Source organism: Corapipo altera, unplaced genomic scaffold (genome assembly GCF_003945725.1).
Source record: "Corapipo altera isolate COAL_440 unplaced genomic scaffold, ASM394572v1 44, whole genome shotgun sequence".
NCBI lineage: Eukaryota > Metazoa > Chordata > Aves > Passeriformes > Pipridae > Corapipo > Corapipo altera.
Window position 1 is genome coordinate 15,589,003 of NW_020884880.1, and position 12,561 is coordinate 15,601,563.

The 12,561-nt window shown below is 36.2% G+C and overlaps 1 protein-coding gene across 2 annotated transcripts in view; it reads left to right on the top strand.

The window, feature by feature from the left end:
* The window catches only part of KCNH8 (potassium voltage-gated channel subfamily H member 8), a 178,406-nt gene that overhangs the window by 155,016 nt on the left and 10,829 nt on the right, over positions 1–12,561 (top strand). For both annotated transcript variants that reach the window (XM_027639453.1, XM_027639454.1), the window contains exons 12-15: positions 2,256–2,294; positions 4,016–4,365; positions 8,661–8,767; positions 9,825–9,901. In XM_027639453.1, the coding sequence (XP_027495254.1) occupies positions 2,256–2,294; positions 4,016–4,365; positions 8,661–8,767; positions 9,825–9,901 (573 nt within the window). The remainder of the gene's footprint in view (positions 1–2,255; positions 2,295–4,015; positions 4,366–8,660; positions 8,768–9,824; positions 9,902–12,561) is intronic.

The following is a 12,561-nucleotide window of genomic DNA, read 5'->3' on the forward strand; positions in this document are numbered from 1 at the left end:
GGATAGGATACTCAAAGTTACAAGCAATAAATATGGTTGCAGTGCCTTAATGGAGAAGTAGTTACAACACTCTTTACTGTAGATTCTGTGCTATGGAAAAGACAGTTTATAGGTCCAGAGTCTATCTAAAAAATATCAGTTTATCCAGACTGAAAGTGTCCCCACTGTGTTAAGGGGGCCAGTCTGGGGAAATGGGAGGAGAAAGTCTGATAAGTAGTTTCTCACGCCACATGCTCCCTGTTCATACCTATCCTTTTCTGCTAGCCTTCCCCTCCCTGCAAAGAGCAACTTGCCTTCAAAAATTCCTTTACCCTTTTCTTGGTAAGGGCACAAGGTAACAAAGCGGTGCCACTAACACCATTTCCTCTGCAGCCAGTTTCTCCCTGCTGCAGCAACCAGACAGGGTAACACAGAGCAGAGGAGAATCGATGGGTGGCTGTGGCTGCTGTGCTGAGGAGAAGTTCAGCAGCCAGAGCACAGGGCTACCAACTGATCATGGATCTTAAAGAAAAATAACAATTTCTTTCTCTTTGTTTTCAAGATGTACGGTAAGGACTAACACATGTACTCAGGAGGGAAACGACCCCATCAAAACAAAAATGAGGAGATATCTTCACCCACATTACAAATTACAAATGACAAGTCACTTCTAAAGCCTTCAGCAGGCAAATTCATACTTTCTGAGATCATTTTCATGAAGCTGCTAATGTTTGGGATTCGCCTGGAGTTTTAATTAAGGCTGCTATTTAACATTCATACTGCACCTGTGCCTAGAAGACAAGCAAACTGGTGCCCCAAAATTCTGGGCATTATTTTAGATTAATATTTTAAACGTATGTGTAAAGCAGGCCATTAGTACTTTTTAATTGTGACTTTAATATTTTAGTGCATTTGCAGTTTCCTCTCCTTCTGAATCTTGAAGGAGATACTGATTCTTCAATTGGCATAGATTACAGTGCATGCTGGGAGATTTAAGTATCTGGCATCTTATCCTCTGCTAATATCATCTAGTATTTTATCTAACCCAGTAAGAACACAGCAATTATTTACATAGCCTAATTATTGCAGTTGCTGTGTTTGGCAGTTATTAGTGTGTTATTGCTACATTTATTGATACACCTGCTACTGGCTTGGCTGTTGTGGAGTAGAATTTCTGCTTATGAAAACTTAAATATTCCATATTTTTATATTGTACCACTACTAGTACTCTCACTACAAAACAGTTTTCAGGTTAACCTGAAAGATTTGTGAAGAATAAAAAAAAAGAGATAAAAAACCCCATAGATAATTCTTATTCTCCAATCTGTGCCTAAAATTCAAATATTTAGAAGTCCTGAAGACTTTTATCACACAAACTGAGAAGTTCCAATGGCTTCCAGAAAGGCTTAACTTCTTTTACCTAAGCTTGGAGAAAAATAAACTGATGCCATGAATTTATGGTTTAAGCACTTTTTATCTTGATATGTGGGGTTAGGAAAGCTGAAAATCGTTTTTCAAAATTCTTCCTGGCAGACTAAAGTATCCCTATAAATACAGCATATAGACTTGCCCGTGGCCAAGATGTGGACATTCAAATAAACAACAGAATTTTCATAACAGATATTATTCAGCAGTTCCAGTGGATTTTATTAGAAATCGTTATGCATTAAACTTGCATAATTTTTCTTCTTCTCTTACTTTTGTTTTACTTTCTGTTTAATCCAAGAAAAGAAAATGTTATGGCCTTGAATAGGTCAGATACCTGTCTCCCCCAGGACTACTGTGCTCCTACTTGCTTCATCACTGCTTTTGAAAATTCCTCAGAGATGCTACATATAGTTAGTTCATCTTCATGTACAGACTGGGCTGGCACAGGAGCTAAAGCTAGGCAGGGCCAAAGTAGAGCTCTTGTTCCTGCCTGGGATTCTATCAAACCAGCACTGAAACTTACCAAGCATATTTTCACTCATCTACATTCATTCATAGATTTGGAGTCTTGACCTTGCTTTTTATTAAAGTAAAATGTTATTTTTTCATGAACTACCTTTTTAGTCAAAATAAAGAAATTTTTTTTTTTCTCACAGCATCTGTTCTTAAGGATTATCATTAGTTCAGTGCTATGTCACATTTAATTTAATACAGCTGTTTTGTCATGAGAGTCTTTTCTTGTATCTACATAAAGGTTTTGGTTTAGATGTTTGAGTGTTGTTGGAAGCCAATACTGTGCAGATGCACATATTTGCTACCTTTTTGTTTTGTTTTGTTTTGTTTTTCAGGTAATATCAAAATTATCAAACAAGCCTGCACTATTCCAGGTATGTTGGTCACATTTTAACTATGCCAAGCTTGACTTTGAAACACAGCTATGGCCAGAACAAAGCTTGAAAAGCTCCAACAGACTTCCATGATTTCAAAATGAAAATTTAAATTTCATCTTGCAGATAGTTCTGACACTGTCCATTTTATGAGTAACAGCTTATGATCTTTTCTCTCAGGTGCTGGATTTGGATATCCTACTATAGAAACTGCATTTTAACTACATGGGTACCTAAGCCAAAGTTTTGAATGTGGGTAATACTCATTCTCTGTAGAATATAGGTTGTATCAGTGCCAGGTCCTGTAAAATTTGATCATCGTGACAGCCTTTGGATGGCTAATACAATTGACTACAAGTCTTTTATCTTTCATAAAGACATGTCTTTTGTTACTCCTTTAACTTCTTACCTTTCATATATCTTAGATGGAAAGCACCTAGTTCACTAAATCTGTCAAAGTATACCAAGATAAAAGCATGCACGCAGTATGTGTGCTGTAACACACAGCAAAATTAAAACTACGCTGCAAAACATTTAGACAGATGCTAACAGGGGCTTAGAATATTTGGATAAATTCTCCAAATCTGTCTTTCCACCCAGCCAATCTGATTTGACCCGAGTGTGGGAAATCTGACTATGTAGGGTTGTCTGAGGTTTTCTGTCTAAAGCTAACAGTACCTTAATCAAGCTTGATTAAGAGGAGTATCCTGTAAAAAAAAAAAATAACAATAACCCTTTCTGAAACCATGAAGTTGCATTTGGCTGTACTTTTTGCTGAGATGTGTGAAGTTAGTTAATTTGACCTGGAACCTGAGTCTGCATTAGTCCATTCACCTACTACCAATAAATACAGTAAGTTTTACTGTGGGAATAAATGGAATTATTTCTGAGTTATGGTCTGATCCTGACATGAGGCCCATGTTGGCGTATCTCAGCCTTCCTGACCAGTACGTTTTGTTACCCTGAAAAAATAACAAACAATACATTGGTCTCTTACACTGTGCTTTAATAAGTATGTAAAATATAGAACCCATGTCTATGTTGCCTCTAAATTTCCTTGGTTCCAACATTGACCATTCAAACTGCACTTTTTTTCACAACCAGATGCAGCTTCACTTTTTGATGACTCTGTTCTGAAGCTGACACTGTCACACCACTGGTACATCAATGGGACTTTGTATAAAACAAAAAGTCTGTCTACTATCCCAGCAGTGGCTTCAGTTACAACAATTGAGAAGGACACAGAGAACATTTGGGCTTGAGCTGAACTGGTGTAAATGCTATTTATACACTATGAAAACATAGTATTATTTGAATTACCAGCCTCACTTCTTATCTGTGGACCACCAAGTGTCTGGTAGCATAAACTCAAGAGAAATAATTCCTTAGTAAAACAAAATTAATCTTCTCAAGTGTGCATATGCCAAATGGCTTGTAAGAGCTAGTTATGTACTCCTTCTTGGTAACAAAACATATTGCAGCAAGTTTGCTGGCTATATCACTAGTGACCTTTTTCAATTTGTTTGTATTTTTCTCGTGTATGCACACACAACCATAGTTGAGGAGGGAAGCTATGGATGAGTTCCGAAAGAGCTATTTCTAATGAGAAATGAAAGCTGTGCTAGATCTGGTTTTGTTCCAGGATGAACACCAGAAAAAATTGTGTTTTGGCAACATCAGACTCTGAATTTTACGCTACTATGTATTATGTGTTATTTTAGACAGAGCTCAAGGGAAATGGAAATATAAAGAAAAGACTCCCTTCAATTGTGGAAGATGAGGATGAGGAAGAGAGAGAAGAGGAAAGCAGCATCCTTTCACCAGTTGATACAAGAAGCACAAATAGCTCTCAGCAGAAGAAGACTGCAAGCAATAAAAGCTACCTAGGGAGAAACTTGAAGCAGTTGGCCTCAGGAACTGTTCCCTTTCATTCCCCCATCCGTGCTTGTAGTTCAAACCCCTCAAGAGCTAAACATGAAACGGAGCTCCATTACTACTCCAGGAGGGAGAAAAACCTTAAATTACACCTTTCAGCTCTGACCACCAGTGGCCCACCAGATCTGAGCCCAAGGTAATAGTTATGAACTTATTTTCTTCTTCTCTATTATGTAACTCCTATTAAAAATATCATGATTGTGACACTATAAAAATACTTCTTTTTTTTTAAGTTTATACTTTTGTTCATCCATGTTATTGTAGGAACCATTAACACTCTGCAGAATGTTATGACTTTAGAACTTTATTGCAAAATAAAGTATTTTTACCAGTAAAAAGGGCAGTGAAAAAATTGAGCAACTGCAAAAATGGCTATTTGAATAGTCTAGTTTTATGTCTGTTTTGTCTATAATATGCAATCCCACAATAGCACAGTGAAACATTCTGAGTCCATCAGAGATACAATTTAGAAAGCAAGTAGATGAAATTACAGCATAGCTGTGCAAATACAAAAATTACTGGAGTAGAGGACTTTAATGGAAAACTATTGCCTAGCAATTTTAGAAAATATTTTTTCATTAGACACAGGAAATCTGATAATGGAAGTTATATAGAGACTAAATATGGAGTTTAGCAAATGTACTTTGCTGCGTCTTTTGACATAAAGAAGAGTCATATAACAGTTTATTGTGGTGGTATTATTAGTGTACAATTTAAAAATAGTTTAATTTTTTACTTGTATTCTACTTATAAGGTGATTTATGTAACTTGTTTCTAAATTGCTGCAATGTAATCCTGGTTTTAAGTTCTTTAGAGAAATCACAAGCAGTTTTCTCACATATGAGGAGGTGCAGCAGTTGGTCTTCCAGTTCTAGTTTTGGTTTCTATAATTTGAAATGGTTTACACATTCAAGAACTTCCCTTATTCATTAGAGGCAGAATGGAAGTTTCAGCAACTTGCCATTGCAAACATGAAATAGGCACAGCTTGACCATATTTGTTTAATTCTGTCAAAGTACCTGTCCCTAAGGATGCAATGGAAGACTATATAGAAATCTTTCCCCCTCAACATATATTTGATCAGTACAGGTACATTTCAAATAAGAGCAGGATACAAACTGACTTCAGTTTTATACAGAATCATAGAAATCACAGAATTATTAAGATTGGAAAAGATCTCCAAGATGGAATCCAACCTTTGAGCAAACACCATCATGCCAACTAAACCACATCACTAAGTGCCATGTCCAGTTGTTCCTTGAACACTTCTAGGGATGGTGACTCCAGCACCTTCTGGATTAGCCCATTCCAATGCTTGACAACCCTTTCTGTGAAGAAATTTTTCCTGATTACCAATCTGAACCTTCCTTGGTGCAACTTGAGGCCATTTCCTCTAATCCTTCGCTAGTTGCCAAGGAGAAGAAGCCAACACCCATCCTGTTACCACCTCCTTTCAGATAGCTGTAGAGAGTGATAAGGTCTCTCCTGAGCCTCCCTTCCTCTAGACTAAACCACCCCAGCTCCCTCAGATGCTCCTCATAGGACTTACTCTCTAGACCCTGAATAAGGAGTCAGTACAGGAGAAGATAATGTGTGGAAAATTAGCTTCTACACAAGCAAAATTGAAATGCATAGTGGATATTTTCTCATTTGTTTCATAGCTCTCATATGAATTTGGTTCAGTCAGCTATGAGTAAAGGTCATTATCATTCGTATAAAAAGTGGTAATTCAGGGAAAAGCAACCTTTCATATTTTCTGCTGTAATGTAATCTTGTTCATTATTGTTCTGAACTTATGCAGCCAGATATTGGCACCCAAGACTGCAAGAGCAAATATAAAAAATTATTGTTATATATGTTATTATTTCCTATTTTCATTCATAATTTTATAACTGCAGAATAAATTGGTTAATAGGCTGGAAAATAGGCCCAAAACGTATATGTTTTTCAGACTTTGTTTTCCAGCCAAAACAGTTTCATATTATTTCCTAGAATGAGTTTATATTATTAGAATATTTAAACTGACAAGCTAATACCACTTTAAAAAAGAGCCTTAAATGTTTCTTTATACGCATGAAGGAGAAAATAAAACCTTAATTAAAATTTTCACTTTTATTTGCTATTGGAAAGCAAGGGAAGGCAAGGGAAAGACAAGACTGTGGTTGAAATGTCCAGTCAGTTCTGTTCTGAACTGTATAATGACACTTTCTCAAGAGAATATAATTTGTCTTCTTAAGAAACTTGTTCTACTCTGGTTTTTCCTAGAGTAAGCCAACCAGAACTCTTCACAGAGTTCTGTGGCTGCTACAGGTTCTTTCACTGTGCACCTCAGTGAAGGCAATAAAGCCCAGAGACTGGGTAAAATATTTAAAGAGTTCTTGTCACAAGGAACAGAAACTAGCATTGTAGCTTCTAGAATACAGTCCTAGTTTTCCCAATCCATTTTGGGTGCTGTCTATGAAGTGAAAGAGCATCAAAAGGAAGAAAATGTATGTAATAATAAAGACAGTCCTAGGAGGATGCATTTATGTACTCAAAGCTCCTCAGATCCACATGGAGGAGTGCATTCTAGCCCTGAGCAACTGGATAGAAGATGTCACATGTTAATCTTTTCTGACTTTTTGGCTTCTAGGAGTGAGTTGTCTGTCTTCAGGAGAAAATTCAGGGCTGTACAATAGCTGATTCAGAGAGGGGTGAGGCACCAAATTCTTTTGTCACCTCACATTTTCAATTTATTAGATTATGTTGCTCCACAGCCAGTTCCTTGTATATGAGTAAGGATGTTGCCCATTACATATTTACCACATAGAAGCCTGTCTTTTGGCACTCCACAACTAGCTATTTTTGCTGATATAATTTATTTTTAGCCTGAATCTTCAAACATTTTAAAGAATGTAGCATCTCTGAATTTCAAGTCATGTCTGAGTTAGCTTTCTCCTGTGTGCTTTAAAGGCAGTTGAAATGTTATCATTTCATATAATTAGAAACTTCTTTAAAAGGGATATTGGTGTTTAAAATTTGCTTTTTGAAGTAGTGAAGCCAGATGACATTAAATAGGTTTTATAGCAAATTTCAAACAAAGTAATCATTCAGTTTTCCAGCTGCAGATAGCATTATCGGCCAGAGCTGCTGAAGCACCTCATTTGAGTCTCATCTTCTCCCAGAGGCTGGTTAAGATTAGAATGAAGTCTAGTAATATCCAACAGGCATCATGTACACTCAGACATGAAACAGAGCCCAAAACCCACATGAAGAGCCAAAAAAGACAAGAATACATGGTATGTGCACAGAGGTCTAAGTTACATGAGTCTTTCAAGGCAAATACATCACAGATATCTCTGTGTTGTCTGTTCTTCCTTTCTCCAGACAGTTGTAGTCAAGAGGTTTTCTTGAAAATATCCTTATTAGATGAAAAGTCTAATTTCCATCATCCCAAAGTTATCACCAATAACTGAGAGGCCAAGAACTGCCTGCTTTAGCCCTTCAAGGCTGGTATTAAACTCATCTGCCTGCTGTAAGACAAAATATGAAGCTTGTACCTGGACAAAAGAAGAAATTCGTGCTTTATATCTGTCAACTGGCAGTTGTCAGTCTCTTTCATTGACTTTAAAACAGTTCTCTTTATAGCACAATTTATTATAACTCAGAACAAAAAATATTCATAATTATGTATTTTTAATCCTGTGTATTTATTCCTCCTGTTTTCTATTCTTTGCATGCAGAATTGATTATTGTATAAAAAGTACTGTACCTTTTTTTCTTTTGGATTTCTTAACACTGGAAAATGGGGATAACTGCTGTGCATGGGTAGAAATAACTGACAAAAATACTTTTTCTGGTAGTCATATCCAATATTGATATTAATGTAACTAGGACACTGCAGGCTAGTCAGCACATCTTCCTATATCCAATTTACAAACAAGATTGCCCTGCCTGAGCTAGTTAAATTTAAACAAATTTATAATAACGTTTTCATAAATATATTAAGTTCAGGCTTAGGCTCTGCCTAAGTAAGGCTAATATAAGAGCCTGGTTGTTATGTGCAGGCAGATTTTAGCTTAACAAGAGCTTTTTAGATTGTACAGAGGAAAAGGTGGCAACAGATTACTTTAGCTATGAAAAGCAAACTGTATTCCCTGTAGGTTGAGATAAGACTCAGAATATGCTGTAAAAGTCATGAAAATTTTGAAACTTCAGTTAATTATTTTTGGCCTCATGTTCCTTCCATTAACACTATGTTTAATCTTTAGTGACTCACGAGAAGTTATACCAGTATAATAGTTTTTACTTTCCTCTAAACTTAATGTTGTGCAAAATTTATCATTGTTTAAAAATGTGCCCTTTAGGAGTAATTTTTACAGTATAATTATGAACATGATGTTTATGAAACGGTTTATGAAACTGCTCCACTACCCTGATTTTTCTCAACAGAATTGTAGATGGGATTGAAGACAGAAACCACAATGAGGAAAGCCAAACCTTTGACTTCAGCTCCGATCAGCTCAGGCAGGAATCCAGGTTATCTCCTACAACTGGAGGTGAGTTTTGCCTGGGAAAATCACTCTCTAGAGAAAATAGTTTTCATAACTGCTTTTTGTTCCTCTTTGTTTCTTTGATCCTCAGAAGTGGCATAAATGGATTAAACATATATTTGTACTCTCAGTACCATTTCAGTGCCACAACTGGTACCGTGGAAAAGTACCACAAGGTCCCAGAGGTCGTTTGTTGTTTTCCTGCTAACAGACAGTCATGATGAAACAGTTTGTGGAGAGTACTGTGTTTTTATGCATTGTACTTTACCAGCAGTATTGTAGGATCTGCCAGGCGCCTCATGCTCCCAAACCTTTGGGCATGGAAGGTACTAAACTACAAGGACAAAATTCAACATCAAAAAATATTCTAATACCAAATTAAGAAAAAAATACAAACCATAAATAAACGAGAAAAAAAAAACAAACTAAAAATTCATTAATAGCCATATGTAAACTTGGCTCTCAACTTTTTTAAAGATATTTAGAGAAGTGGAGTAGTATGGAAGTACATAGATTTTTAAAAGTAAAAGAGTGAAAACCTTGATATCAAGGGAGCTTAGGAAGTCTTAAATCACCTACACTCTGTAAAGGTTGATAAAGTAGCACCACAGTGGAATAGAACATGTCAAGATGGGGAAAAAAAAGATAAAGATACAGAGACTGTTTCCAACATCCCCTCTTTTATGAGTAAGCAATCCCCACATAGCTACATTTAGCATGGAGACAATTAGAACACATATTGTTCCTCTTAAAGCCAAACAGGAAAATAATAATAAAAGTTTAATCATATCTATGATTTTTAAAAAGAGTTGACATGTCATGTGGTTGGCACCAGGTTTGTCATTTTCAATCTTTTCAGGTCCAGATGGAAGAAAGCAGTATGGACTTTATTCATCGCACTTCTCTTACATGTTATACACTGAATATTAATGCATGATTTTATTTTCATTCTAGCCAAGTGCAAACTAGGTTTAAATTTAAGGCATTGGTTAAGTGCAGAATAGTATTGCCATTTCCAAATGGTTATACTTATCTCATTTGCATGTATTTGAATTATTTTCAGAAGCTGAAATTGGTGCTGCTGTACTCGTTATCAAAGCAGAAGAGACCAAACAGCAGATCAGCAGGCTTAATAATGAGGTAACAAGCTTTTGTGGGGCTTGAAGGATATTAACAATGATTCAAGGAATGCTGGAGAAAACTCAGAAGACTTGAGAATATAATAAATTCTTGTAAACAAGCTTACAAAACTGGATGAGGTTCCTACACGTAGGGCAGTTTGAGGCTTTTAACTCATTCTGAGATTATTTTCCTACATATATAAAAGTTCCTGTCACACGCTAGAACTAAAAACAAAATGAGGTTAGCATGGTTAGTGTATGTAGTGTTCCTAGGATTTATTCTCTTCTGGGTATGCTTATATTTTTCTCTTTCCTCTCATTATTTCTCCAAGCTCCTTCTTCCAACTTTTCTTGTCTTGATTCGTGCTATGCTTTTAGAGAATTTCCTTGAAAGAAATGCAAATCCAGTCATGTTCAAATTCACATAAAATGTTTCAAATCACTTTACCTGTGTATACTTAGAATGAAAAGAAAATTCATCCCTTCCTGCTCAAGCAATATGACCTGAGGAATGCAGGGCCAACATTGTTCAGTGGTGCTTTTCAGTCCTCCCTTCTATTAAATTCAAACCTGTAATCAACTATTAATCCAAAACTGAAGAGATGTTCTGTGGCTAAACTGTTTTATATATCCAGCCATTGCAGTCCTTTAGCTAACAAGATGAAAGCATCAGACTTGAACTTCACAGTTACACTGCAAGACTAAAGTCTGTTCCCAGCACACTCTGTCTTTCAATGTGAAGAGATTAGAGGCAATTTCTTGTGATTCCACATGAGGAAACATTTAAATAAGTCCACTACACAGTTTTACTTCCTTTCTGAGCTCTTTGGTTACCAGAAATGTCAAATTTTATCTTTATTTTTCCTTCTATATTGTGCACACCTAATCTAGTTATTCTTTATTTCCAATTAGGAAGTATTGGGCTTCTAAACCTCTTTCAACCTTAGTCAGTTTAACTGGGTTAGATAACTTAAATATCCTGAGCTAGGAGTGCATGCATCACCTCATTTGTGTGCATCACCTCATTTGTATGTCAAACTGTAGAGTTCAGACAAAAGTCTCGTATCCTACTGACTGCAGGTTTTTATAAGGTTTTGTTAAAGAACCCAGAAAAACCTTCAAGATGTTCATTGACAACACCATTATGATACAAATTTCTATTTTTTATGTAATGCTTTTGAAACAGACAAGTCATACTGATTCATTCCTTTTGAGAACAGGTATTTTTAAAATAGGAGGATGTATTACATGGCTATCTGCAAGAGGGAATTGGAAAATACATTATGGTGACAGATGTGCCAAGACAGGCATCTTGTGGATTAACCAAACCCTTCAACTGTAACAGTTTCGGGGTTGTCATTGCTTTTCTAGGGAAAAGAGATAGATAAATAGATCTTGGAGCAGGGCAATATGCTAATCAAAAGAAATAAAGAACTCCACATGATCAAGGTCATTTCCCTCCATATACAATCTTAATTTTTCCCTGCTAAAACTATCTGAACAAAATATTATGCAACTTTTTTACTCACACTAACACAAAACAGGAAATTGCACCACATGCAATAAAACACTAAAGTTTCCACACAAGGATACAGAATCCAAATCCAGAAATAAACTTTTCACTGTTGTGAATATGGTTCACTCTTTTATTTTAAAATTGAGGAGGGGAGAATCTGTCCATTTTTTCATAAAAGTCGCTACCCATGAGACTTGAAATAAGAGGTACTTGCCTCCCAAGACTTCTGCAATCTCTCCTGGGATAAAGACATGAACAAATAATTCTTGATCGAACAAGCCAATCATTAGGTTTTCATCACCAGCTGGTCATTCTCTTCTTTCCACAGAAGTGGGGCAGAAGTGAGTTCGTCTATAGTCTCTGTCCCTTCAGCAGGTATTTGGAATCCTGTAAGTAAGAGGAAGAGAACCTTCAGAGACTTAAAAAGAGTACCGCAAACTGCTGGAGTCTTGCTAGCTTGGTGTGTGAGACAGAATTTGTTTTCACACTGCAAAACTGACTGAGGCCAACATAGGGTGATAAGTAATAAAACTGAAAGTCATACAAAGTTTTGGTAGGTTTAGACATCTTCTGGTAAAACCTGAATTGATTTACATCTAACCTCATTAGTGATAAAATGACATTAATAATAATGCAACCAGAAAATACAAATAACACAATAATGTTGAAAAAATTCTGAAAATAGTTGTACTTGCTGTTCACAGTAGAGAAAGATACCTTTCTCTGATTACAGAACCTCATAGAACTTATAGGAATTATAGAGCTACATGAGGCTATGTGAATGATTATAAAACCTCCCACAGTCTGGAAAACACACCAGACAGTCTAAGAACCTAAGGGAACATTTTTATTCAACCTTGCAGAATCTCTAAGATTATTTTATTCTGTGTACAGAATACATTATATACCATAATGTACAGAGTACATTATATACCATACATCTGTACTAGTGCAGACATGTTGAAGATTAATATTGTTGGTGGTGCCTTGCAGTACCTGGAAGGAGTATTCTCTGCTTTCCAAGCTCATGTTTGGTCTTCTCTCTAAGAAGTCCCCTAGCAGAGAAAACAGCATTGTGACCAAACAAGAGTCTTAAACATTGAAAGACTTATATATGGGATAATTCTCAATTTGATATGACCGTACATGGGCATACAATATGG